The sequence below is a fragment of the Diplodia corticola genome (assembly GCF_001883845.1).
Source record: "Diplodia corticola strain CBS 112549 chromosome Unknown scaffold7, whole genome shotgun sequence".
In the NCBI taxonomy this organism is placed as follows: Eukaryota; Fungi; Ascomycota; class Dothideomycetes; order Botryosphaeriales; family Botryosphaeriaceae; genus Diplodia; species Diplodia corticola.
In genome coordinates, this window is record NW_017971486.1 from 1 (window position 1) to 27,409 (window position 27,409).

Consider the following 27,409-nt stretch of genomic DNA (forward strand, 5'->3'; position numbering starts at 1 on the left):
GGGGGGGGCGGGTCGGCGTACGAAGGATGAGATGTGCTCGAGGTAGAAGCGGAGGAGCATGGCTTCCTGCTCGGATTGAAGCGGCCATTGGTCCTTCAACAGCGATTGGGCGGGGGACGGTGGGATTGAGATGGACGGTTGGGGTACGGCGTGGTGGTGTGAGCCGTTCAACTCTCGTAGTGCTGCGAAGGATGTTACGCTGTCGAGACGGTGGTTGCTGGAAGGAGATGCGACTGAGGGAGAGGAATAGTTCTGGTCCAACACCGACGGCGTATTGGCGGGAGGATCAGATTCAATGTCCAGGATGCTGGCATCGGGGATCCGTATGTCTTCAGGGACTGACTGCTGTGGGGCGAGGAAACAAAGCGCCTGCTGCGGTAGCTGGTCGCTCTCTTCGGGCTCTTCCTGGCTGCTGCCGGCGTCGCCGCCATCGACCACGTCGGCCGTCTCGTCGATGAAGTCAACTGCCACAGGTCAGAGGGTGCAGGCGACGGATGCGGGACAGCTGAACCTTGGGGGGGAATGGGCAGCCAGATCTGCTTCTGGCCGGACTGGGTCGGGGCATTGAAGTGCCGAAACCTGCGCGGGGGCTCGCGGACGCAGCGGCGGCCGGCGCGCTCGCATTTCCTGCATTTTGGTAGGTGTTCATCGCCTGCGCCATGTCGTCAGCAGCGCGACGCCAGCGCGGGGAGACACGGCTGCTGCAAACACTTGTAATGTCGAGCACGGCAGTATGTGCTGCACGGGTACTCGTCCATCAGCCGGGCTGCTCCACTGCGGAAGAAGGGGCTGGCACTCACCACGACATAATCGCCTGAAACGGGGGTCGAGGGAGGTGGGAGTGCGAGATTTGGGTGTTTAGCTGGGGCAGGGGATACTTGCTGTTTTGATCCTGCTTTCGGCATCTCAGCCCGCAGATTGACGTCCGAAATGCGGGGAGCCTTTTGCGGGGCGGCCAGAGGCACGAACTCCGCCCGGCGTGGAGTTACGGCCCTTCTAATTGGGTTCACGAGCGCCGCTATTGGACGATAAGGGCGCGAATGCAGTAAAAGGCTCCGACCACTGTTGCCACGTGTGTCGACAGGTGCACAAAAGGACGGCTATTAATCTGTATATAAGTCAGCCTTCATGGTGCCAGACCATGATACATACATCGCCCACGTTTGCCTACCTTTGACTTCCCTTCCACGCGACCATACCCCGCATTCCTCCACAATGCCTCACGCAGCATCGCCGGAACTCGACGCCAGCTGGCCTGGCTACAAATTCTATGTGAATGATGGCCAGCTGGACCCTGCAGGAATTGCGCCACTGAAGCCGTCGAGCCCAGACGAGCCCATTGACGACCTGCGCAAGAGGTACGACGAGAACGGCTACCTTTTCCTCAAGGGGCTTCTACCACGCGACGACGTGCTCAAGTGCCGCGAGAAGTACTTTGCCATGATGGCTCCCAGCGGCGTTCTGAAGCCCGGCACCAAGCCCGTCGAGGGCATCTTCGACGACACCAAGAACAAGGCCGACTATCCCGGCATTGGAGCAGGCGCAGCGGGCGGCAATGGACGTCCTGGAGAAGACACTGCCGCCGCCTTCGTCGATCTAGCCCTGAAGGCACACTACGAGGAGTGGTGTAAGTAGCCCCAGGACTTCCAGCTGTGTGCCCGCAGCTCACTTGACTTTTGCAGACTGCGAGGATTTTGTCAAACACCCTATTCTGTGGAACTTCGTTAGTAAGATGTCTGGTTGGGATGAGAACACTTTGGGCCTGCGCCGGACGCTGCTCAGAAACAACACTCCGGGAAACCACGCCATCGGCGTCCACTACGACCAGATCTTCCTCCGCTACGGTCAACCCAACTCGTTCACCGCGTGGGTGCCCATCGGCGACATCGATATCCGGGGAGGGGGTCTCATCTACCTGGAGAACAGTAAGACTCATAGCCACGCACACAATGCCGAGCTGCCGCTGACCAGACATAGGCGATAACCTGGGCCAGGAGATTGAGCAGGACTTCACCGAAAAGGCCAAGGCGGCAGGCTTCAGCGACGAAGAAACCAGAAATGCCTTCAACCAAAACATGATGGGAACCGGTCTCCTGGCCGATGGTCCCGCCCAGTTTGGTCGGGACTACAAGAGGAGATGGCTGCTGACAGACTACGAGGCTGGCGATGTGGTTCTGCACAAGCCCCACATGATCCACGCCTCGACCATCAACCACGACCCGCACAACAGGATCAGGCTCGGTACTGATTTGCGGTTTGTGGATGCATCCGGTGCTTACGACAAGAGATGGACGAACCACTACGAGTTCGGCGATGGTGTATAGAATAGTGAACTCGAGGTTTTCGGTGTGAACGAAGACGAAGCATGCATACTATCTATACAAGCGGACTGGGGCACTTTATCTCATTTCAATCACCGCCATGACAGGGTTGGGGAATTCCCTCACGTGGTCTGCTTTTTCCCAGTAAGAGATTGATGACGTTTAGCTATGGCCATAGCTGAGACGGCTTATTGGTTCCTGCAAGCAGCTAGAAGTATGAATTACTTGCTCAGCTTTTCTCTGACGGTCCCACAGTTCTGGCTGTTTTTTTCGGTGGTCCCCGCAGGCAGGGGCAGGGGGGATGGAAATATTTTGGCACAATGCTGCCCAGAACGCTGGACTGTATCTTTGGCTACACCATGGGGCATGCCCTCGTGTATTTCAAATCGCATGCGTAGATCAGACCGACGCTGCAGGCGCAAGTGAAGGCTGGGAATTGCCGACAGGTGAAACTTGGGAAGGCGGCGAACCCGGCACAGGCAGCCGACAACGGCGGCGCCACCATCGGCTCGACATGGATTGGAGGCTCATCTCGCGTAGGCGAACAGTGAAAAAAGCATTACGCCGCAGGGGGGAAGTGGTAGTGGGGAGAGAGCAGGACACTGTGCCGCTTCGGGATGTGCAAGCCGCGCGCCCCGACGCCAGCCGAGCCCAAAACGTCAACTGCGATCGGCAACGGCACCGCCCAGCTGTCTCGCGACCTCGCACGCCCAAACAGTGTCAGCACGCCATCCGCCCTCTCTCACCCAGCATGCCGGTTCGCCCAGGCACCCGCATCGCCCGAGACTGTGCCTGCACTCACAGAAGCGGTGCGAGTCCTGAAACACCACCGCATCCGCCCACGATGCGCCGTTGCACCCGCCCGCTGCCACCGCCCGCTGCCATCGCACGCTCGCCGAAGCCGCTCGTTTCAGCGGGCACCAAGGAGCGCGCCTCTCCCGCCCCTTAGCCCGCGCCCTTGCGCAATTGCGGATGATTTGCTGGGCACCGCCGTCTAGCCCCCATCCACCGACCCGCCACTTCCCGTTTGAGCCGGATTCCTGCTTCGTCACAAGCTCGAGCCCCTTCCGGCGCCGGCCACCACCACGCTTTCCTGGGGGATGCGCCGTTACATTCAGCTGTTCTGTGGAGCTGCCGTTCCTGTCGGCGCCACACGCCTGGCTCTCTCTGTCCACTCGTCCGTCCGCCGGCTTCCTTCAGCCCACTTGCCCTCCGCGTTGGTGCCACCGCTCTGGGTGAGAATTTCTCTTGCGTAAATCTTGCCCCTATGCAGCAGCACATGGCCGCGCTGCAGCCTTCCATCCGTCAGCGTGGTACCGGGTAAAGGTCTGGCCCAAGCCAATGCACGTCGTCTGGCCGATCTGCCACAGATATGCTCCGGATGCCCATCACGATGCCTTTTGGCTGTTCCGGCCTCCAGTCCCCGCCCCTACGCGACCTCCTCCCCTGCCTCTTACATACGCCCGTATCTGCCCGTCCCGCGCCGAATGCCACAGTCGCGGGATCGTCAAGCTACGGGATGGATCTGCTCTCTCTGGATAACATCTGATCTGCCCTCCCACCTAGACCTTCTCTTCGTCCTCCTACTGGCCCACCTGTCCCTCCGTATTCATTTTCCTTGCCAACCGCTAAGTCATGCAGTTTCTCTGGCTGCTGGTGCTCGTGCTGAGCCCGCTGCTCGCGCTGGCGCAATCCAACCCTCTCGAGTCAGTCTTGGAAGCGCTTCCAGCGTGCGGGGTATGTATGCAAGTGGCCTGTTTACTACTCATGTCCACCGAAAGTAGGCGGCTAACCACGATTCCTAGAAAACATGCCTGATGTACGGCATCCAGCAATCCGAATGCTCTGCAACAAACGTCACATGCATCTGTACCGACGCAGCACTGAAGACATATGTCGAGGCCTGCTCCTTGGCCGAGTGCTCTGTCAAGCAGGCGCTGTTCACCAAGAACGTCACTCTGACTTCCTGCGGAGCAGAGCATCGTGATAGGACGAAGCATGTCTCGTATATCGGCGTCGGTGGAGCCATTATTGCTCTAATCGCCATCTTCATGCGGCTTCTAGCGCGACTTCCCGCGCTCGGCGGAGACTTTGGGTGGGATGATACGGTGATGCTACTGACGCTGGTGAGTTCACTGTTGGTTGTGAATGTGAAGAGGCTGTGCTAATGTTGTCTGAACCCAGCCGGTTATGATACCACTCTCAGCCCTTTCGGTTGTCCGTGAGTCAATATCAGATCTGTAGGCCTGTCAGCAATGTGCTAACCGCCATAATCCAGTCGCCGACGCAGGATTGGGCAAAGACATGTGGACCGTTACGCCCAAGGACATTACCCACATACTCTATGTCCGCCACCACTCATCCCTTTGTCTCTAGCCACAGCCTAACTAACCGCACGAACTCCGCAGATCTATTACTTCGACGAATCTCTCTACATCGCCTCCCTCTCCCTTGTCAAGATCAGCATCTGCTGCTTCTACCTGCGCATCTTCCCGGACCGCCGCTTCCGCATCTACGTCTACATAGTCATCTTCCTCTGCGCCTCCTACGCCATCACCTTCGTTACGGCCGTTTCGCTGCAATGCAACCCGGTCAACCAAGCGTGGAAGCACTGGGACGGCGAGAGCCACGGCACATGCATCAACCTCAACGCGCTCGGCTGGTCGTCGGCGGCGGCCAACATCGCGCTCGACCTCGTCGTCATGACGCTGCCGCTGCCGCAGGTGCTCAAGCTCGTGCTCAGCGCGCGCCGCAAGCTGCACGTCATGTGCATGTTCTCCGTCGGCCTGTTCGTCACCGTCGTCTCCATGCTGCGCCTCAAGTGGATGATCCAGTTCGCCAACAGCATGAACGTCACATGGGATTACGTCCCCATCGGCTACTGGTCCACCATAGAGGTCCACGCCGGCATCCTATGCGCCTGCCTCCCCGCCGTGCGCGCGCTGCTGTACAAGTGCTTCCCACGCCTGCGCGAGCGCGGTTCGACTCGTAGCGGGAAGTACGGTGGCACCGGCGGCGGCAGTTATTTCGGGAACGGGATGGGGAGCAGCAGGAGCGGGGCGATCGATACGAGCACGAGCATCGTGCAGAAAGTGAGTAAGGCGGGGGACGAGTGGGTGAGGCTGGATGAAGTGGAAAGCTTGGAGAGGGAAGGGAAGGGAGAGAGTGTGGGTACGATGACGGAGGGGTATTACGGTGCTGGGAGAGGGAGAGCGAACGTTGGGAACCCCCCAGGCATCGTAGTGAGTGCGACGTGTTATCATGCTGTTTGAAAAAGCACCCGATGATGACAGGGGCAGCCTTTTCTTTCTTTCCCCTCTCTATCTACTTTGGAGATAAGACATTTCTTTTGTCAAATGCTTTGTTACGAAAAATTCATAATGAAGGGGGGGTGGGTGGCTCATTGGGCGGCTCTGTTTTTGCTTTGAGATCGAAAGAAAAGGGATACCTCGAGTAGCATCTACATAGAGGATACAGGTAGCATGGAAGCGGGAAAAACATGACGTCTAAACACGACACCATTCGCGATCCATAAAATCATACAAAACCGTGAGGTGATTCAACACTCATCATGCACGTCTTTCACATGTCAGCAGCAGCAGGAGGAAACACAGAGCAGGCTAGCATCGTTCTCGAGCTACTTCCCTTCCAGGCAACGTCGGAGCGGACGACGACGACGGGGGGCCCACATTTTGTAGGGCTCATTACGCGTTTCAGGGACGCTGGACAACGATCCTTTTTCGGAGAAGTGAGCCGGAAGATTCGGACTTTTTCTGTGGAGTGTGGCTGGCTGATCGGAGAGGAGTTCGGATGGATGATTGGGGGTGGGGGCAGACCTTCCTGTTTCGGTTACAAGCCCGGTAATCACTCGAAGCTTGACGTTTGAGAGAGAGAAAGAAAGAAAAAGATGTAACGTCTCACTTTGTGGGATTTTTGGTGGTCGACCCTTGGTGGGAAAAGCAGGGGTCTGTCTGGTTCGCCGGTTGTCGGAGGGTTCCGATCGCTTCGGGACGGCCGGCTGCGGGCGGGCTTCGTGGTGAGTTGCGTACAGGCTGGGCGCGAGACCTGGATCGATACTCAGTCATGGCTAATATGGGAGGATGTCAAGGGATAACGCTTTGGATGTAGGAGAGCTATCAATTTGGTATATAGCTCAGGCATAATGCGTAGCAAAAAGTGTTGGGCCATGTTGTCTACATTATGCACGGGCATTCTACGTATCAACCCCACTTTATTGGCTGCATGTCGGACCCTACCTCCAATCGTGGAAAGTTGGCTTGGCGAGAAATCCGTTGCGGCTACAGATTTCTGTGGGTGCAGTGTATCTAGCATTGCGCCCAGTAGGCTTTGCTTTTCTACAGCTTAGCAGGGAGTTGAGCGCCGACGACATGCTTCGCTACCATATTACATAGTGATCTCGAAACCTTCATGATAGATATTTAGTTCGTAATAATGTCCAGTATTCAAAGTATGGCGCCAAGAGGTAATTTGTTTTGCTTCACAACGGTCTTTGCACAAATTTCTATGAGCTATAGAAGATAGGTGTCGGCCATTGGAATTGTAAATATTGTTCCTGTTGAAGCAGCCAAGACAGGACGTGTGAGTCTGGGGAATGGACCCGCGCGAAGCTTGACGTCATCACCTTTGTCGCGCATTCCACGCTACACAAACAGCATTTCGTACAACAAGCATACTAACGGACCCCCTACCAAGGCATCTACGGATCAATTCCCATAACAGTGCCCAGAACATTCGCTCTGTTCCAGCTTTCAATGGGTAGCCCCGGATCTAGGCGGTCGGCAATCTTTGACGCCTTACCTAGTTACAGGAGATCGATCCTGAAGATCGGCGCTTTACCACATGCAGCCACTCTTGACCACTATCGTCTACCGCCCTCCTTCCTCTGGCGCTTGACAATGGCAGTCATGACGCAAAGGAAAATGGCTGGAGAGCTTGTCGCAGCTTTTCTCAAAGGCACGACACAACAGAAAATGCTTTGTGGCCCCCCTCCTCCGCCGCCCATTATCCCTTGTTTATTCTGAACCCCCTGTTGCACGAGAAGGCGACACCATAGGCTGCGAGGTCTACGGCGGGGAACTGCTTGTCTCATCGATGCCTGCTTCCAGAGAATCGCCGCCACTGCTGCCAACGACGAACATGACGACTAAGGAGGGCAAGAAGAAGGTGCTGGTGGTTGGAGCCGGAGCAGCCGGTACTTGCGCACAACCATCCACCATCAGTCGTAACCCACACTGACACAGCTTCGCTGCAGGCATGTCTTGCGCGCACCACCTCTCACAGCACCCGGACAAATTCGCCGTCACCCTCATCGACAGCGTGTCATACTGCGGCGGCCAGGCCTTCTCGATCCCCATCGACGCGCAAAAGCACGGCGCGTCGTGGCTGAACCAAGGCGTGCAGGGCGGGTCGTACATCTTCCACCACACCCTCACCATGTTCGCGCGGCAGGGCCACGCCGCGAATCCGGTCAAGCTGCACGTCTCCTTCGGCAAGGGCGACACCTTCTGGACCAACGCGTACCCTACGAAGCTGCTCGCGCGGCACCAGGCCGAGGTGCGCCGCTTCGCGCGCATGCTGGGCGTCGTGCGCGCGCTGGAGCTCGTCTTCGCGCTGCTGCCCATCCGGCTGCTGATGAAGCTGTTCCGCTTCTCGGCCGAGTTCGCCAACGCCGTCGCCCTGCCCATGATCGCGCTGTTCCTGGGCACCGGCAACCACACGCCCGACGTGCCGTCCATCATCCTCGAGCGCATCTGCACCAGCCCCACGTACGGCATGTGGTACCCGCCCGACGACAAGAGCGTCGCCAGCAACGAGCCGCCCATGGTCGTGTTCCCCAACTTCGGCGTCTTCTACGACGACTGGCGCGGGGACCTGGTGGGGCGCGGGGTCGAGGTGAGGCTGTCGACGGAGCTGACGCGGGTGGTGCGCCGGGACGGGAAAGGGGTGGTGGTCAGGACGGTCAAGCGCACGCCGGCGCCGGACGGGCACAATCCGGCGAGCGCGTGGGCGCCCGAGGATCCGACGAGCGACGCGGATGCCGGCGCGGCCGAGACGGAAGAGCGGTACGATGAGCTGGTGCTGTGTTGTCTGTACGTCATCATCGAGAGAGCCTCACTGTCCCGCCCAAATTTCCCCGTTGGGAACGATCGCTGAGATGGGGTCTGTGCGCGCTAACTGTGTGTCTTTTTCCAGGGCCGACACCTCCAAGCGCTTGCTCGGTAAGACGGCTTCGTGGCGCGAGCGGCGCGTGCTCGGGGCGGCGAAGTTCTCCGACGACATCACCATCACGCACTCTGACGCCGACTACATGCGGCGGCACTACGAGAACGGGTTCAACCCGGAGCAGGCGGTGACGAGCCTGGGCGGCGTGGACATGACGGAGCGGTGCGAGCGCGCGAAGAAGAGCTTCAAGCCCATGTACTACATCAAGCCGTACCAGCAGGACATGACCAAGCTCGAGATGTGCTTCGACTGCACCAACTACCAGGCCCAGTTCCCGCCCGACGTCGACTTCGACGACCACGTTTTCCAAACCATCTTTTTGAACAAGGAGCGCGACGGGCACCTCTGGACCGACGACGAGATCGACGAGTCAAAGGTTATCAGAAAGGACTGGTGGCATCAGCTCTGCCATTCGTGGACCCACTACGCCTTCGTCGTGCCGTGGATGTGGCTGCTGCAGGGACGCCGCCGCACCCGCTTCGCCTCGTCTTGGACCATGCTCAATGCCCACGAGGTCGCCATCATGAGTGGCATTGCTGCCGCCGTCGACCTAGGCGCAAGGTATCCTGAGGATTTGGAAAGGGATAGGTTCGCGCTGCTGTGCTTTAGGCTGTACTACCTGCTTGTGTACGGAAAATGGTACCGCAAGAAGGCTGCGAAGAAGGGCGAGGGCGAGGACTGGGCATCCGGACTGTATGGGAGCGTGTACAAAGGCCCTGGCGTTGTGGAAGAGGAGAGACTGATGTGGAAGGAGGAAGTCAAGAGGGGTAATTCGCTGGAAGCAAAGCGGAGCTGAGGCGACAGGACGCTGTAATGTGTACAAAGATAGGAGGTGAGTGCAGACATGTAGATAATGACGCCAACGAGCCCAGCATGATCTTTAATGGCTTAGCCCGGATTTTGCCAATAAAGGTAGTTGCAAACTCTCTGCCCGGGGACCCGAGGTCATCACGTGCATCGCAATCTCGCCAAAGCCAGATTCGGCTCGGGTGAGCCGAGAGGTATGGTTGAAAAGGGGTGATTGGCAAGCGGCAGAATGTTCCACGCGATCCCCGCAGTATGGAGCGGTTGGGTGGCGGCGCTGGAACGGAAGTCGGGATGTTTTGCGTTGACCATGACGAATAAAGGGATGGTGGGGCGGGCGACGGGATGAAAGGACGGTAGGCCCGGCCCGCGATCCAGGATCTGGCCTGGCGGGTGAGACGGCAAGTGAGTCAGGTAGAGGACCAGAACATGGACTTGTCGTGGCCACAGAAGCAAACGGCAGCCTTTGTGGTGTAGTGCGACGGCGGCTGGTGGCTGCTTTGTTTGCGAAGAGCAGTTGGCGAGCACCGAGGCGTGCGAGCAGGAGGGGCCAGGTGTGGCGCTATCGACTGTGGAGGTGGCGCAGTGCGTCGGCCGTGTGGCCGTGTGTGGTGGGCTTGTGGGCTTTCTCGAAGAATCCTGCGCGGCGAATGCGTGTCGGCAGGGATTGGTGTTCCAGTCGATCGGAGATGCAGATTTGCGAGCGCTGCGAGATCCGCCGACACGTCCTTCTCTCGTCCCTGCCCAGCCGCGCTCTCACCTGGCCGGTGGCTGCGACGGCGTGCAAAAGAAGACTTGTTGGTGCGGTTGGGCCGGCAAAAGCAGCAAATACGTCGGGTACTCGGTTGGGTGGTGCGGAAGGACGCTGTGGTGGCGCCAGCGGTAGCTCGATTCGGATCGGCAAGACAAGTCGACATCTCGCGTGCGCCTGCACGCCTGCACGACGTAAGGAGAGGGGTGAGGGCCCAAGGGGATAGCGGTTTGCCGTCGCCAGCAGCTGTGGGCGTGTGTTCACTGTTCAGCAGCGCAATAGTGGATCAGCAGCTGGCGGTGGAGCGGCCGTCATTAGAGTTGGTGTTCCCCCATGCGACGATCACGCAGCGCTGGCGGCAGTGTTTCGCCGGCGGGCCTGTCGCAGAAACCACTGGCCCACGGCCGCCCTCGCCCCGCCCCGAGCGCTTGTTGTCGCAGCGCTCGCGGCTCGCGGCTCGCAACGTCGGCCGGCCCAGCCACGCGCCGTTGGAGCTGCTGAGTTGGCACATTGGCAGAAGGGCTTGGGGGCAGGCGCACTTGTGCTCATTGGTGACGTCGAAGGCTCAAGCCAGCCAAGGGCCCACTCTTGTTTGGTCCTGCGCACGGCTCTTGCTTTGCAGTCGCCGCCCGCCCACTAAGCCAGCCCGCCCTCCGCTGCGCATCTGCTCGTACCGGCTGCGTACACCGCGCCACTCCCTCAACACTCTTCCCTCCCTTCGCCGCCCTCGCTCTTCCGCACCACCTCACGCCTCGTCCGCTTCTCACCTATGCATCCCGCGAGTGCATAGCAGCGCCCGCAGCCATGTCGCTCCTCAATAATCTGACCAGTTCCGATCCGAATGCCGGCAAGGCCACGGCGGCTGAGGGCATGTCCTTCAACCAGCTGATGGCCTCGCTGGCTACGGGCATGGTCTTCTTCGGCATCTTCTTCTGGACATTCTACCTCATGCGTCAGAAGTACCGCCGCATCTAGTGCGTCCCCTATTCCGCCTGGCCTTCTCACCTCGCCGCCCACTCTAACACCATCGCAGTGCTCCGACCACTTATCTTGTGCCCGAACGCCAGCGCTTCGACCCTCCGCCTCACGGCTGGTTTGCCTGGATCAAGCCTGTGTTCGAAACGAAGCGCAAGCCGTTCGTCGAGAAATGTGGCCTCGACGCCTACTGTTTCGTGCGCCTCCTCTTCATGGAAATCAAGATATTCCTGCCACTCATGGTCGTTGTTCTGCCTGTTGTTATCCCCCTCAATGTCTATGGCATCGACAATCCCGGCAACAGCGGTCTCGACGAGTACGGTTGGGGCAATCTTAGCACCACTCACACCGGCCGTTACACCGGACATCTCGTTATGGCTGTCGTCGTCCTGGTCTGGGTTTGCTACGTCTTTTATACCGAGTTGCTCAACTACATTCAGGAACGTCAACGCTGGATGACCTCGCCCTCTCACCGCATCCGCGCTTCGGCCACGACTGTGCTAGTCAGCAATATCCCCGACAAGTGGTGCAATGTCGACGCCCTCGATGCCCTGTTCGACGCCTTTCCCGGCGGCATCCGCAACATTTGGATCAACCGCGACTATGGCGATCTGCTGGACAAGAAGAACAAGCAGTTGGAAATTGCCAGGAGGCTGGAAAGTGCAGAGACGGCCTTGATCCGTAACTGCAAGCGCAAAGCCCTGCAGATGCGCAAGAGGGAAGAGAAGGTCAAGGGCACCAAGAAGACCCAAGAGCAGAGGGATGCCGACGACGCACACGACCAACGTACCGCAGAAGCCATGGCCAACGATGCTGGTATCACTGTCAACAGCCCCAACGTTCCTCACGACATCGATGAGGAGCTTGACCAAGCCATGGACACGCACGAAGATTCCAAATCCACCAAATCTGAAAAACGAGGCCGCTTGCCAATTCCTTTTGGCCAGGGTTTGCAGGCCGTCGGCCGTGGGTTTGGCGCTGTTGGACATGGTATTGGTCGCGGCTTCGGCGCCGTCGGTCATGGTATGGAGAAGTTCGGTCAGGGAACCGCCGAAGGGGTTGTGAAGGGGTTTGGAAGGGCTCGGTATGGCATTGATAAGAGCTTCGGTGCCGCCAATCCTGTTGGATACGTCCCAGAGTTTGATGGCTCCCAGGAGGAATTCGCAGACAACGCCACTCAAGGTGGGAATCTTGGTCCTTCCAAAGACCATCTCAAACGGCACGGAACGGCGCCGGAGAAGAGTCATCACGGTAGAAGTCCTCGTCCCAACCGCGACTATCTCCATAGGGGATCCGATGGAAAGCGCGTCGCCTCGAACGGCTCTCCTTTTACAAATGGCGCCATGAATTCTTCTCCGGATGTCTCTCGATCTCGCGTGCGCAATAACACAGAACCGCCGATTGAAGAAGAAAAAGACAAGGACGACAGCGAACTCCACCACATGAACCCTCTGCGCCTGTTCCGGAGAAACAGCGCATTTCCCAGCCCTGAGCCCTTCCACCGCGAATCTGACGAATTCCCGCTCAACCATTCTATACCTCAGCTCGACGCAACCGGAGAGGAATCTCCCGACCCCGCTGCCGGCCACTCCAAAGACATGGACGAGATTACCAAAGCCGCCGAGACTGAGGAAGAGAAGCGGCAGAAGGACAAATACGCAAAGAAGCCTCCGATCATTGACTGGGACAAGTATAGAGCCGAACTCGAAAGGGAAAACGCAAGCGGCGCATGGACCACGTACCTAACACCGAAACAGCGTGAGACCATGAGGTTATCCCTATTCCCTCGCTGCAACTGGTGGTGGAAGATTTGGCCAACCTGGTGGTTCTCTTTCGGTGCTAAGGTCGATGTCATTGTCTACTGCCGGCTGCAGCTGATCGAGTTGAACAAGGAAATCGAAGAAGACGAGAAGAACCTGGACAAATTTCCTCTCATGAATTCGGCCTTCATTCAGTTCAACCACCAGGTTGCGGCCCATATGGCTTGCCAGTCTATCACGCATCACAGGCCAAAGAACATGGGTCCGCGCGTCCTCGAAATCGATCCGAAGGATGTCATCTGGGATAACCTCTCCACGCCGTGGTGGACTGCGTATTTGAAGACGGCCCTCGTCATTGCTATTGTCATTGGCATTGTCATTCTTTGGGCCTTCCCCATGGCCTTCGTCGGTTTGCTGTCCCAATTGGACAGTATTGCTGACGCTGTCCACTGGCTCCGCTGGGTTGCCAACCTCCCCAAGTTGGTAAAGTCCCTTGCTCAGGGTGCCCTGCCTCCGGCTCTCCAAGCAGTCCTTCTTCTCGTACTTCCCATGATTATCCGTCTCCTTGTGGATTTCTCAGGCGTTTCTACAGGCGTCGAAGCCGAGCTAGAGACTCAAGGCTACTGGTTCATCTTCCTATTCGTCCAGGTCTTCCTTGTCGTCACCCTCAGTTCCGGCATCACGAGCACGATCGATCAGATTATAAACTCGCCATTGGATGTACCGCAGATCCTAGCCGAGAACCTCCCCAAAGGATCGAACTACTTCTTTTCTTACCTCCTTCTGCAAGCCCTTTATGGTTCCGCGCAGCAGCTGGTTCAGCTGCCCCAGCTCTTCATGTGGTTCGTCATGGGCAAGATTCTCGATGACACGGCTCGAGCCAAGTTCAACAGGCAGAAGACACTACCCAATACCATGTGGGGTACTCTGTTCCCTGTACATACGAACTTCTGTTGCATTGGTGAGCTCCCGGCCCTGTCCGTTGTATATGTCAAGTCACTAACACATGGGTAGTCATCATCTACTCTATCATCACTCCGTTCATGCTCATTTTCGGAACCTTCGTGGCTGCCCTCTTCTGGGTTGTTTACCGCTACAACTCGTTCTACGTGCTCCGCTGGAGCGTCGACAGCGGCGGTCTCTACTTCCCCCGCGCCGTGAATCAGATGTTCACGGGATTGTATGTCATGCAACTGTGCCTCATCGGCTTGTTCTTCCTGGTCCGTGACCAGAAAGGCAATGTGGTTTGCGCGCCGCATGCGATTGTCATGATTGTGACGTTGATCCTGACGGTCATCTATCAATACATGCTAAACAAATCGCTTGGGCCGCTTTTCAAATTCGTACCCATCACCATGGAAGATGAGGCCCAGGAGCGGCAGGAGGCATTTGAGGCTGCGCTGGCAAAGAAGTGGGAGGAGCTTGAAGAAGAGGAGCATGAGAAGCCTGGGGAGATCAGCAGCACCTCATTGCGCGAGAAGAGCAGCGCCATCGAGCTTCAGGACTTGGAAAACCAAAGGCCGCCAACGTCGCGCAATTTCACAGCCATCACCAATGCCTCAACTACGTCGACGGATAGTCGGCCCAAGCGCCACAGCCGGCATCACCGCAACACGATACACCAACACCAGCAGCCGCCGCCGGATCCGGAAATCGCCAAGACGCCGCAAACGGCCGGGTACCTCTTCGAGGGGTACCACGATGAATTGGAGGATTTGACGCCAGATGAGCGCGATGTGCTCGTGCGAAAGGCGTTCGAACACGCAGCGCTGCGGATGACGAAGCCATGTATCTGGATTCCGCGCGACGAGTTCGGCATTTCGGACGACGAGATCAAGCACACGGCGGCACTCAGTGACACTCTCCCTGACGAGGACTGGGGTATCTGGATTACCAACCAGTACACGGCGCTCGATGCGAAGGCTAGGGTCATTTTCAGGCGTCCTCCGCCTGACTTCAACTCGGCCGAGGAGTTCATGCAGCTGTAACTTTTGACGTGTAAGAGAGTTGGCTTTTTGCTTTTTGCTTTCTGCGGTCTTTGTATTGCTCTTCACATCTTTCATTGCTTGTTTTGTCTTATTCGATTTAGCGAGGCGTTCTTCAAGGAAACATGCAGGGGTGGAGTCTTGAATTTTTCACTCATCATCACAACAAAAGAGCTCTCTTGCTACGGTCCATGATTTAGAGCAAGCTAGAAACGGCCACGCGGGGAAGGACAACGAGTGGTGCTAGTTCCTTGCCCAAGAGTGTATTATGAACCTTTTTCCCTCGTCTCCGTCTTGACCTACTGCATATGCTCAAGTCTGTCTTTCACTTTCCGTTCAGAGGATCGCAGAGCACCTCCGAACACGTTTCTCATACCTAGTACACAATGGGTGGGTGTCTTGTATGATAGATATTTCTAAGTTTTGGATTAAAGAGCGGGGCGGTGGGAGGCTAGTTTATAAGGGATCCAAAAATTGCATGTGGGAGGTGGGAAAGAATGGTGGGCTTGCTTCGTGGGAAACAAGGTTGAAATTGAGAACTGATTGGATTGCAATTGCTTTCTTTGATACTGGTCAGGTGCTATAGTATGTGAGGTGATCAGCGAGAAAAGGTGTCAGGTCTAGGCTCTGCTGACCTTCCTATATAGGTCTAAGCTCCCTCAGGATGGTAGTAAGCATTTTGACATGTTTAGAAAATCCTTCTGGTATTTTCCGGGCGTGATTATAAAAAGGCAAAGGACAAAAGAATAATTCTTGTGCATCTTAGAGAGGGCAATATGGTAAACGTTATCACATATCAATACTTGTTCAAACCCCCACTCTTGTGGTTATCGAACAAGCGCCTAAGCACATAGTGGGCACCTTGTCAATCCAGATATTTATCCCAAACCAGCTGTCCCCGAGAAGCCAGATAGATCAGCCTGTCCTCAAGATGCTCGGGAGGGTACATATCAGCTAGGAGCGGTCGAGGGGCTCGCAAGTCAGGCCCAGGATGACGAACTACCAAGGTCCGCCGCCAGCGTCGTCGGAAATTGTACGTACCCCACTCTCCAAGACAGGGGTCCCAGCTCGGAAGAGTTTCTAAAGCGAGATCATGATGCTTCTGAGGGGAGAAGACGCTGTGCTCAAGTACGACTGTTTTCGGCTTCCACGCTACGCCATGCTTGCGCTCTCGCCTTACATAGCCGCCGTGCTCTCTGTTCCTGCAGAAGGCATGCTCGACCATCATTCCTCCTGCTGTCCGCCTGCTGCCGTGTTGCCAGGACTCGGCAGAAGAGCACAGCAGACTCAACGGTTTTCCCGCAGGTCCTGAGGGGCTGTGAGACCTGCAGAGACACATGATCGGTGGCACTGCCGAGGCTAAAGGTGTGAAGAACACGTTCGATAGCGCGTGGTTGACGCGTGGCTGCGGGAGACGTGCACCGTGGGATGTGAGGGATGAAGAAGGCAAACACTGAGAAAGGTGCATGCGCTTGCTGGGGGTTTGCAGCAGAAGTGATGGCTGTCCTGCGGCGCCAGAGCGGTGCTGTGGCGAGAATAATCTCTAGGTTGCAATTATGGCTGTGGATAGCTGGAATGCTTCTGGACTGCTCTCAATCTATAGATATGGAGAGACCATTTTCAAAGAGATTGGGGAATATCTAGATCATTGCGAGGCCCAGCTTGCGCGCGCGTACAGAGCGCGTAAATCGAGGGGAAAAAAGAAATTTCTTTCCTTCCGCTACCAATCATCTGCACTCCTCAACGCCCTCACTTCCGCTCCGCGGCCTGCACCCGGGGTCTCCGGCAGATCCTCGCCCAGCATATGCTCCTTGCTTCTCAGGACATGTCCTGCCACTAGAGCGGGCTGCAAAAGAATCGGGCTCATCCACATCTATCTGACGGACTTACATCCGACTGAAGAGGGGTACTGGAATCTTCTGTCTGTGAATGCATCTGTACAGCTTTGGAATTATCGCCTGCTTTCGAATGTTTGCTTCGGCTGCCCACGTAGGAAGAGCGTGACGTCGTTCGCTTTCCGCTGTACGACTGCTACTTGCCTTGCCGTGCACCGTGCGTCAGATTCCGCTCCGCTCTGTCGTACTTCGGTCCATTCTGCAGGCCCGAGAAAATAACGTGCAACACAAGCAGCGGGTGGCGAGACGGGCACTCACAATCCCGTTCTTCCCCAGTCTTCTCCTGGCCCATCCCAGCCGATCCCACTGCATCGGCGTCCAAGTCCGTCACCGAGAGGAAAAAGCATGTTGAATTTCAAATGACACAACTGCTGTCAGCACGAGTCTCTACACCAACGACGCAGAGATCAAGAAATCCAGAGAAGAAGAAAAAAAACCTCCCCCGGAATGCCCACGCCAACGCCGCTCTTTCCCTGCTGCTGCACCATCCACCTACAATCCTCCGTCCCGTCCCCGTCCCCGTCCTCCCCCTCCCCGCCTCCCTGCGCCTCCCCACCACTTCCCGCCCCCGTTCATTCACCGCTCTCTCACCGCCACGCGGCCCCCAACCTCCCGCCCGCCCGCCCGCCCGCTCATTTCCCCCTTCCCGCCCTCCCACAGAACCGTCCAGACCCCCGCGCGGTGTTGTGCGACGTCTGGTCTTTTTCTCGATGCTCGATGCCCCCCACCCTCCCCCATCCGCCGCAGCAGCAATTCCCGTGGTCGTACGGTATGTATGTACTATTGGGTGCCTTGGCGGATGGGAGATGTTTCTTTCTGTTCTTTTGCATGGACGTGTCGACTACATATCTCGGGGGAGACGGGCGGGACTCTGGAATTATTATCCTACGTGCTTGGCTCGTCTTTGGAGGGTGAGGGAGGGGGACGAGGAGGGACTATCTATCTCTCAAGCTGAAGGACACAATGAATGGAAGCACAATATCCTCGAGCGGGTTTTGTCTTTTTGCCACTCTTGAATGTACATTGATCCATGCCCCGGAAATCAACGAGCTGCAAGACTCGGGGGGAAAGAAATGGCCGCGTCCCCCGGGGGAGGAGGGGGAGACGGTTCCAATGCGGTCGGTGATGCGCATAACCTCAGGATCTGTGTGCACTTGAGCATGACGTTTCCTAGACTGGGAGGTGGCTGAGCAGAGAGCCCATCCAGTCGGTCGGTGTAACGGTGGCTCAACTCTGAGAGGAGGCGACTTCTGACTGGATCTCCGTCGGGGGGTGGAAGTTGCGGTAAGAGCAGGCAGGCGGCGTCCAATCGAGCGTTTAGCCGCGCAGGTGCCATGTATGTACGTGAGAGGGGTGGGTGGGCGGCAACGGGAGCGGCAGCGGGAGCGGGAGCGGGACTCGGGAAGGGAAAGCCTTCTAAAGCAGCGATGTCCGCTTCTGTCTATTGGTCGGAATGGAGGCCGAGACGGGTTTGCAGGGTGGTATCGGCGGGTGGGATGCTGGTGCTTATCCCCCCAAAAAAAAAAGAGAGTCGAGAAAAATCCATTGTGCGGGTGGGTGGGCGAGAGGCGGGTAAGCAGCAGGATGCGTGCATGCGTGCATGCACTCATGCATTGCCTTGCCATTTGGCGTGGCGCAAACTGCATGCGCGTATCCTTGTATACTTACAGGGCGTGGGCGCGCGCGGTTATTTCGAAGTGTTGATGTTGTGGGGATTCGCCATCATCAGCCTGATAAATCGGAACGGGCTGAGCAATGGCGACTCGGGTGGAAGCGGTGACGGGCAGCGCCAAGTCCATCGCATATCGCGCGATACATACATACGTCCGGCGGGCGCTACAGAGGAACCAGGTACCTGGGTGAAGGAAGCGGAACCAGAAATCCATGCGTGCGCGTCAAATCAGCACAGTGCTGGGCGCCTAATCATTTATGCCGTCTGCTTCTCTGGCCTGTCTCAGCTCAGGTCGGCGTTTCCGCATTGCTGGGCAGATGCTGGACCATGTCTTAGCAGAATCACGGGAAAGCTGACCAGGTCCCCGTTCTCTTGCGCGTCCAGCTGCACGGCGTCGTTGCTGAAACATGCCATGCCAGCTCTCGGAGATCGCTTTTGTTCCGCATGCACATGCATCCTCTCACCCACTCGATCATGCGTAGCTTTTCCAAACCCCTCAGCTCCTAATCTCCAGACTTTTGCTTGTCAGCCCATCCCCCATCAATGCAGCAGTGGCCGACCACTCACCTGATGATCCGCCTTACCACGCCCGAAATAGAAAAGGTAAAAAGGAACAAGGAAATATTGCCCAGAGGCCTTGTATCCCTACCAAGCACCTCGCAAAGGTAAGGAGGATGATCAGCCCGACCAAGTCTGCTGGCGCCGGAAGCATAAGGCGCGGGGTGGTATTGTGCGACGCTTGCATGAGCGGAAGTAAGGGGGACGAGAGCGAGAGAGAGAGAGAGAGAGAGAGAGAGAGAGAGAGAGAGAGAGAGAGTATGAGGCGGGACGGGCCGCCGAGGCAGTGTGCAGGCAAGGCGTGGAGTGAGCGAGGGTGGAATAAGGAAGGGAATGTCAGGAGAGGAGAGGAGAGTGAGGGGGCAGAAAAAGGAACGCGGAGAGGAGGGGTAGGTGGTATCGCTGTGAATGACGAAGGGGATATGTGCTTCTGTGCAAGGCTGGGAGAGAGGAGGGGTTGCGTGGACGCGCCAGCAAGGAACAACGCTGGGGTCCAAGGGGACGACGGAGCGGGGTACATGTTGAATCACGCGTTGCAACCAGGATTCGTAATCGTTCAATCAGTTGATTCGTGGCGTTCGTAATAATGCTACACCGAGAGAAAAGCAGATCCCAGGACCCGAAAGCCTGTACAGACGCGTCTATGTTGCCCGAAGAATACTTTTGGGCACTTTCGTCCAGTGCATGCGCGAACCCAGTCCGCAAACAAGAACTCGATCCGCCGACAACGCCACATGATCCCAATGCAAGGCCGTCAAGTTCGTGAGGGGACCCTTTTTGCCGCCAAACAGAAACACCATGCCCGCCAGTGACCGTGAGAACGTGAAATGAGGGAGAAGCCTCTTCTCCTCTAGCATGTACCGAAATGCCCTTGAATGTAGGGAATGTATGTCATAAGCCCGAGAGGAAAGTGCGTGCAACGAAGTCATATGAGTATCCTCCCAAAAAAGCAATGCCGTGCCAGTTGTGGAAAAAGTGAGGGGGCCCCAAAAGTGCCATTAGCCATCTGCGGAGATGGTTCTGTACAAGGATTAGGCTCTGCGCGGCGTGGGTATCATGGGTGCTCCTCTTTGCTGTCACCGCAGCGGAAAACGCGAATTACTGCCTGGCGGACAGTGCTCCTCCTGCGCCTGTCCATGGGGCGCTTCTCAGCACTGTGCGCGCTGTCCATGCTCTCCTTCCTCTTCCCCTTCTCTCTTTCCCGCTCCCTTTCTCTTGATTCTCGGTCGCGTTCCCCCGAGAAGGAAGTCTTGCTGGCCTGCAGAGTGCGCCGCACGTATTCCATCAGTCCTATCTTATCTTCATCGTCATCGTCATCCTCCCAGACAGAGATCAATTGCTGCTGCAGGGCAAATGACGAGGTGCGAACCGGAGTGGTAGGCGGCGTAAGCTCCAAGCACTGCAGAGGAGGCATGGGCTCCAGGTTGGGAAGAGTCGACGTCGACTTGCTCGGCGACGTGGGCTCCAGTGGAGCTATCCTGATGTTGGGAGGGGCGGCCGATCGGCGCTCCTGTGGCGCGGCAGGCCTGCGCACAAGGCGGTACGGATGTGGGGAAGGGGTAATGGGAAGGCCGATGAATGGCTCGTCGGGGCGCGGTGGCCGGGTAGGGCATTTGCGATGCCTCTTCGAAGACTCGGTGGCAGGCGGTGTTGGGGGTGTCATGGGGACGACGGGTGATGCTAGCGTCTGGCCTTCCTTGCGAAGGCCTTGAGCTTTGATGGATGAAGTGGAAAGGGAGGTTGCATGGTGTCTGCTCTTCGCACTAGCCAAGGGTTTGGGGAAGAGCTGGAGGGCTTCTGCAATAGACTCGATGTCGTGCGCGGAATCGGCTCTTTCCCGCTCGTGAGGGAAACCAAAATCGAAAGCGGGCGGGGCGCGGGGCGATGCGGTGGGAGTCGAGTCGTCGCTGTAGCTTGAAATGATGTCGAGGACCATCCTATTGGTCTGGCGGGGCGAGGGCGGCATTCCATCGGGGGAGTTCATGGCAGCAGCGCGCCGCATGCGGCGCCTCTCGAGGTTCTCCTCCATCTTCTCCACACAGCGATCCCAGTACTCGGCGGTGCTTTCGGGCGATGCTGGAGGCGTCGAGTGGGCCGAGACGGCCGAGTCGGGATGGGAGCGGGATCCGGGTTGCGACGATCTCTTGCGTGGGGAGCCGCGGGCCGAAGGGTGTCGGAAGACGTCGGCATCGGCCATGTTCAGGGGATGGTGTCCTGGGGAGGGGCTGAGACCGAGTGCAGGCAGGAAGGGTTGCGGCTGGCCGAGGAGCGGTATTGATGTGTCGGAAAGCAGGTGGTGGATGATATATGGAGCGGGAGAAAAAGCCCCATTCTCCGGACTCAAGGGGGCCGAGAAAAAAGCAGCAGCGGTCTGTTTACCCAAGGGCTCGCTTGGGCTTGTGGCTCGGTGACTGGGGGCATAGTCGGGCATTACGTGACCCTCCGCCCTGGATTCTGGCGCGGACTCGAGCGAGCGATTCTGGACACGTTGTTTGGCCATTGTTTTGGCTCAGCAGCATGGCCACGGGCGGCGGCCAATGGGCATGGGGCGGCGCGCGTAAAGCTGACGCTGTGTACTCAACGTTGTCTTTGAGGCGTGCGGCGATCGAAGTAAGGGGCGCTGGCATTGGCTGGGGCGTGCCTTGCGTGGGCAAGAAGCGCGGCGCAGGAAGTGATGCGTCACAGCGGTATTTTCGGGAGATCTGGGCGGGCAGAGATTGCGTGCAGCATAAGGCAGTCATTTGGGTGGATCGTCAACGGTGGTGCCGGGCGGACGCAGGCATCGTGCATCCGGCAAGCGAGAGGTGAGATCCAGGTGAGATGCGGCACAAGGATCCGCATGGGGGGAAGCGAGCTGCGCTCCGCGAGCAATTGAGAAAACGTGGTAGCACAGCAATGAGGAATGAGACAAGAGAGGCCCGAGACATCGAGCGGCTGTGCCCGCCATGGAGCCCGCCATGGAGCCCGCCATGGAGCGCTGCTGTTGCCAGGCGGCGCCGAGGGAGGGCGAATGGGAGGCGGCCCAAGTAGGGAGGCCGTTTACGTTTGCCGGCCTTGCTTTTTCCGCCGTTTTTCTTTTTCTTTTTTATTTCTTGCAACGGCGGACGGGCGCGTAGGCGGGCGGGGCGGCAGCCAGCATAAGCGCCGCGCCTGGCCGGGACCTGGGCTGCTCAGTTGACCGTGGCCATCAATGCTGCTGCGGGCTCTGAAGACAGCCGACCCGGCCCACGGCTACGAGAACGAACCACATGTGCGACAGACGTGTCATACACGCTCGCTCTGTCAGCGCCATGGACCGCGGGGCCTCTGACGTCGCGGCCACTCGCCCTGCAGTACCGCGCCGCCGCTCCCATTCTTTTCAGGCTGGCGAGTCCCAGACGGGTAGGTCACGGCTCGTTCAGGGCTGACAGACGCATAAGGTCTGAGACTCGACCCGGATTCGCGCCTGCTGCCGTGTCGTCTCATCAGGTGTGCGGTTTCTCACAGCTCAGTCACATTCTGGCCGCCATGTGATGGCCGCCGCGACCATGGTGTTTGCCCTCGCATTTGCCGGAGCCCACGGCCGCGCATCGCCCCACCGCGCGATCGCGATCCAGCCCTTGGGAGAGGCGCCATCTGGAACTCTGGGGAGATCGGGGGGTTTGTGCTTTTTGCAGCCGACTCCACCGCGCGGCATCGCGGCACCGCGGCTTCGCGGCACCAGATCCGGGGGGTGTTTGCCGGAGAAAAGAGCGCGGAAAAAGCAACGGCGGTGCTAAGTTGGCGGCGGGCCGTTGGCTGTCAACAACGGCGAAATGAGAGGGCGGCGTCGAGTCGACGAGCGGAACCGTCTCCTGGCCGGGGCCGCGGCCGCGGACCCTGGACTGGCGCAGCAGCGGCGGTGCGGTTTGGTGCGGTGCGGTGCGGTGCGGTGCATTGCATTCCTGACGACGCCACGTCCGACAAGAGTGAGGTGTCTGAGATGCGAGCGAGCTGGCGGCTGGTAGAGAGCGGGCAAGAGCGGGCAAGAGCGGGCAAGAGCGGGCGAGCGCCGAGGGAGGCGCCGGCCGAGAGCCCCACGACAGCCCACGACAGACCCAGCCAGAGAGGAGCCCCGCTGTGGTTGAACGGCATTCGCTCCAACACACGCTTACCCGCATATCTTCATCCGCCGAATCGGTCGCTCTGTCTTGGACCCTTCCCACCGCCGCGTCTCTGTCTCAACCCCCCCTCCCGCCGCCCTTTGACCTGGTAGCAAGGCCGCACCACGCCATGGCCGAAACGAGCGCCGACGCAATGCATCGCCAAGACGAGGGCGTGTATGTGCAACTCACCTACGACCACCTGGATGTCTCTTCCGTCATGGCTCGCGTCAAAAGCCCTGATGCCGGTGCCGTCGTCCTGTTTGCCGGTAAGCCGCCGTTAATTCCCTGCCGTTGCCACAACTCTGAGAAATTTCCCCACCCTTCGCCGCCCTCCCATTCCTCCATCATGATTCAATCTCCACCATTGCCTCCACAATCCCTGATCCTTGTCCACCCCGTCTCCTACCTGTAATATTGGATCCTTCGCTGGCATGCTATGTGCTCCATCACAACTCGCAAAACGAGGGCCACATACTTTCCCATCCAAACTCTGGAAATCGCGCAATCCGACGTGGGACAGACGGAGCCTCCTCCTGTCGTTGGATGATGCCTCGGCGAGAGCGGCAGTTCTGAGCAATGGTCCGACGGCGAACAAAGATCCTCCTGTCTCTGCTGCGTGGATTGAACTTCATGCTGTCCAGCTTCGTGTCAGCGTTCAGCATCAGCCAGTCCTCTTGCACCCCTGCCCTGCAACAGCACTCGAGCCCTGAGACTGCACTCGGTGCAGTATCATTTCAGCGCGAACGCCATACAGCTGAGGCATGATGTTTGGATGGGGTAGTCCAGTCAACGCCCCACTCACGCGGAGCCAGTACCAGTCCCAGCCTGAGGACAGTACAGCTGAGGCAGGCATGTATGGCATCTTGCCCGGCGAAGCAGATGTCCATCACATGTGGCAATCTTGTCTACAGACCGCAGTCCAATCTTCACTTCGTCCTGTCCCCATACCAACTCAGAGCATTCGCGGAACTCTCCACAACCAACTGGGAGTGTCCTCGGAACTCATACCCGCCATAGCGAAACCAATATCCCAGGCACCACTCTCCCCCTACCCCAGCAATCCACAACCCCCATGACGTAACCCCTCACTACCAGAGAAAACGCACACACACACACACACACACACACACACACGCCCATCCAAACAAAACCCCCCCTCTAAAAACCACCCCAAAAAAAAACCAACAATAAAAACAAACCAACCCCACAAAACAGGCACCACCCGCTCCACCTTCGCCTCCAAGCCCGTCCTCCGCCTCACCTACCAATCCTACCACCCGCTCGCGCTCGCCACCCTCGTCGCCCTCGCCCGCGAGGTCCGCGCCAAACACGCCCTCACCGCCGTCGCCGTCGCCCACCGCCTCGGCCCCGTGCCCGTCGGCGAGGAGAGCGTGCTCGTCGCCGTGTCGAGCCCGCACCGCGCCGCGGCGTGGCGCGGCGGCGAGGAGGCGCTCGAGCTGACAAAGGAGCGCGCCGAGATCTGGAAGCTGGAGGAGTTTGTCGGGGAAGGGGAAGAGGGCGCCGTGTGGAGGGCGAATAGGGATGGGAAGATGGGGGTGAGGGTTGGGGTCGGGAAGGGGGAGGATGAGGATGGGGGGATTGGTGCGGTGGCGGGCGGTGCGGGTGCGGGTGATGGTGATGGTAATGGTGATGGGGGATTGGAGGATGCAGATGGCCGGGGCGGCGAGGTGAGGTAAGGGAGTATACTGGAGGTGGGGAGTAGCAAAGGACTTACGAATGAGGAAGGTAGTTGGAAGGTTATAACTATTGAAAGCTTTTTGAGGGGTGGATGAGTAGATGCGGGATTTAGGGGAATGATGGAGAAGAGGGACCGAATGCAGAGTAAAGAGATCTATGAACGGGAGTGATGGGTTATTTTAGTGGATGGTGGAGGTGGATGAGGGACCCAAGATGATAGAGCAGTGACCTGTTTGGGCAACGCGGGACGTGACCGGTTGAGCGCCGCCGCTATATACCGCGGTCATAGATGCGCAAAAGGCTGAAATGGACACGATTAGCGGCAGAGTCCGCTGGCACGGCATGTTGTTGGTTCAAGTTTTAGGCCGAGCGGCCCCAGGGATCATCGAAGTAGGAGGAGGAGCCCTACATTAGTTAGCGCAGCGGCTCATCGGAAGACACAAATCATGTTGCTCTACGCGGCACGGCCTTGGTGGTGCCTTAGTTTATTTTCTATTCTTACACCGTGTGCGCCGTTTCAGGGAGGCTACAGCATCGTTGTGGAACTGAACGCCTTCGACCGTCGATTCCGACGCCTTCTTCCTACACCTGGCCAGATTCCTCCACTTGAGCAGGTCATCGGATGTGAAGTGACTTCTGCAGCCCGAGAGCTGAGCGAGGCTAATACGTTGGATTCCCTGACTTGTGCAGGAGTCGGCCAGTTTGATTTTTAGAAACAGCTTCACGTGGTGCTGGGCGTAGAAACGCCGCCTGCGCTCGTGGTAATACTACATAGAGTTCAGCGCCGCTGATTCACGACTCATCGTAGAACTCGAATCCCGAGCGCAAGCTCGAATGAGGTCATGGCCGTGCGACGAAGATGTCCACACGAGCGGCTGGCTGCCAGCCTCATCGGATATCGCTGAGACAGACAGGGTCCGGAGGTCGCAACAATGCAAGTTACCGTTGGTCTCGTGGACAACACATCAATTTTATGCAAGGGATCTGGACCGGAACTCCGTTACTTTGCGGAGCCTCAATTGGTCTGCTCGTTCTCAGTGGCCTTGGCTTGATGTTGGGCGAGGAATTCGTCCAGCTTCAAGCCGGTAGCAGACTTTACGGCCTCCTTCATGTCCTTGCGGGCCAGTACCTCAGCAATCCACTCCTCTATTTCTTCGTTTGACTTCTTTTCGTCGCCAGTGCCGACCCTGTGCCTGGTCTTGGCTCTTAACTCCTCCACTGTGCTAATGTTGGTAGCCCACATGGCGCCACCGGTCAGCATGATGGCTGCGCTAACGACGTTTACGGTGGCCAAATTAAACGCTTCCAGTGCGTACATGGCCCCATTCGCGTTGGCCGGGTAGGGCTCGGTGCTGGGATGGTAGAACGGGGGCTTTGGCAGCTTGAAGCGGCGGGCGAGAGCGCGTCGGGTGAGCAGCTGGGCACCAGTGAAGAATGTGGCGCCTGCGAAGAACAAGCCGAACTGTCGGAGGGATCGGCGGGAGGTGAAGGCGTCGCGGAAGGAAGACTGGGTTGCTTCGGGCGGCGGCGCCTGCTTCTGCGGCTCTTCTGTGTGAGCGGCCATGTCTGAGCTGTTGCGGCGGGATCGCGTGAGAGGACGCGGGTCGGGAAAGGAGCAGCGTGTGTGACAGCGGGCCAACGTGGCCAAGAATGCGCGGGCGCGAGCTGCAGCGACGTCGGGCTGGGGCTGGGAGGTGGAGCTGAAGAGGTGCTGCTGCCTCTTCGGGCAGGGTGTCAGGCTGTGCCTGCAGCTGGCGGGAGCTGAAGCGGGCTCGATCTGGGGAAGAGGGCTCGTGGCGAGGCAATTGAGCGAGCAGGCGGCGGGCTAGTGGACGACTGCAGTCAGCGGGGCCAGTGTCGGGCGAGAAGAGGCGTGCGGTCGCAGAAAGTTGCCAAAAGGCCAGAGCTTGCTCCCGTCGGGGGCGGGCGTCGATCACGCCGCCGGCAGCCCTTGGCCAGGCTGCAGCCAATCGCGTCGCACCGCCCCGCGAAACTGTGAAGCCTGCACTCCGGCCCTGGCCTCTTCTCTCTCCGCATCGCTCCATCACGGCTTGCAGGTACGGGCGAACCGCTCCGGCCACGGGGCCACACTTCGCCAGCTTTGCGCCGCGCGCTGGCTGCCTTCCGACCTAGCTGGCCCGCCCATCGTATTCTCCCGCCCCCATCTGCCACTGACACCAGCGGCCGGCCAGACAGAGTGGCCCCGACGAACCACCGCGCGCTGGCTGCTGTCCCACGAGCACGGGTTCCTGACGCTGTGTGCCGTCACCTCGGGATCCTGCCTCTACAGCCTTACCACGATTACCACGGTACTACTCCAATCGCGGGAGCGAATGCGCCAACGTGCAAGTCAGCACCAGTCTATGCCCCGCATTGTTCGTCTACCATGCCTGCGCTGCCTGCATCGCTCTATTACCTTGAGCAACGGCCGAGCTACTATGACGTGCATGTTCAGCCACGGCCGTGCCCTTCAGCCTACCCGCTGCTATTCCGGGGAATCTACCCCTGTCAACCCCAGAGCACTCTGCTAAATCGTTATGGTGCTTCCCTGTCCCCTTCTGCAGAGTGCTCCCTATTCTTCCGCTTTGGGTAGCTCGGAGCTGCCATGGCCTGTTTCTCTTAT

At 58.2% G+C, this 27,409-nt stretch overlaps 7 protein-coding genes across 7 annotated transcripts; 5 read left to right on the plus strand and 2 right to left on the minus strand.

Annotated features, from left to right (window-relative positions):
- Window positions 1-1,215: 1,215 nt before the first annotated feature.
- BKCO1_70001 (phytanoyl-hydroxylase) lies at window positions 1,216-2,324 on the plus strand (the record flags this gene model as incomplete). The annotated part of the gene is made up of 3 exons (XM_020278540.1): window positions 1,216-1,627; window positions 1,683-1,925; window positions 1,978-2,324. The coding sequence occupies 3 exons, from the start codon at window positions 1,216-1,218 to the stop codon at window positions 2,322-2,324; spliced, it is 1,002 nt and encodes a 333-aa protein (XP_020133635.1).
- A 1,632-nt stretch (window positions 2,325-3,956) lies between these two features.
- On the plus strand, window positions 3,957-5,593 carry BKCO1_70002 (cfem domain-containing protein; the record flags this gene model as incomplete). Its single annotated transcript, XM_020278651.1, has 5 exons — window positions 3,957-4,058; window positions 4,127-4,447; window positions 4,506-4,542; window positions 4,600-4,667; window positions 4,730-5,593. The coding sequence occupies 5 exons, from the start codon at window positions 3,957-3,959 to the stop codon at window positions 5,591-5,593; spliced, it is 1,392 nt and encodes a 463-aa protein (XP_020133633.1).
- Window positions 5,594-7,433: 1,840 nt separating this feature from the next.
- Window positions 7,434-9,360, plus strand: BKCO1_70003 (fad dependent oxidoreductase; the record flags this gene model as incomplete). Its single annotated transcript, XM_020278685.1, has 3 exons — window positions 7,434-7,533; window positions 7,594-8,431; window positions 8,535-9,360. 3 exons carry the CDS (start codon window positions 7,434-7,436, stop codon window positions 9,358-9,360), a joined length of 1,764 nt encoding a protein of 587 aa, XP_020133634.1.
- A 1,563-nt stretch (window positions 9,361-10,923) lies between these two features.
- On the plus strand, window positions 10,924-14,842 carry BKCO1_70004 (phosphate metabolism protein; the record flags this gene model as incomplete). Its single annotated transcript, XM_020278696.1, has 3 exons — window positions 10,924-11,093; window positions 11,153-13,815; window positions 13,869-14,842. The coding sequence occupies 3 exons, from the start codon at window positions 10,924-10,926 to the stop codon at window positions 14,840-14,842; spliced, it is 3,807 nt and encodes a 1,268-aa protein (XP_020133631.1).
- Window positions 14,843-20,018: 5,176 nt separating this feature from the next.
- Window positions 20,019-21,464, minus strand: BKCO1_70005 (4-hydroxybenzoate polyprenyl transferase; the record flags this gene model as incomplete). Its single annotated transcript, XM_020278707.1, has 1 exon — window positions 20,019-21,464. The coding sequence occupies one exon, from the start codon at window positions 21,462-21,464 to the stop codon at window positions 20,019-20,021; it is 1,446 nt and encodes a 481-aa protein (XP_020133632.1).
- Window positions 21,465-23,215: 1,751 nt separating this feature from the next.
- On the plus strand, window positions 23,216-24,785 carry BKCO1_70006 (molybdenum cofactor synthesis protein 2b; the record flags this gene model as incomplete). Its single annotated transcript, XM_020278718.1, has 2 exons — window positions 23,216-23,354; window positions 24,304-24,785. The coding sequence occupies 2 exons, from the start codon at window positions 23,216-23,218 to the stop codon at window positions 24,783-24,785; spliced, it is 621 nt and encodes a 206-aa protein (XP_020133629.1).
- A 1,016-nt stretch (window positions 24,786-25,801) lies between these two features.
- On the minus strand, window positions 25,802-26,350 carry BKCO1_70007 (uncharacterized protein; the record flags this gene model as incomplete). The annotated part of the gene is made up of 1 exon (XM_020278729.1): window positions 25,802-26,350. The coding sequence occupies one exon, from the start codon at window positions 26,348-26,350 to the stop codon at window positions 25,802-25,804; it is 549 nt and encodes a 182-aa protein (XP_020133630.1).
- Window positions 26,351-27,409: the final 1,059 nt, after the last annotated feature.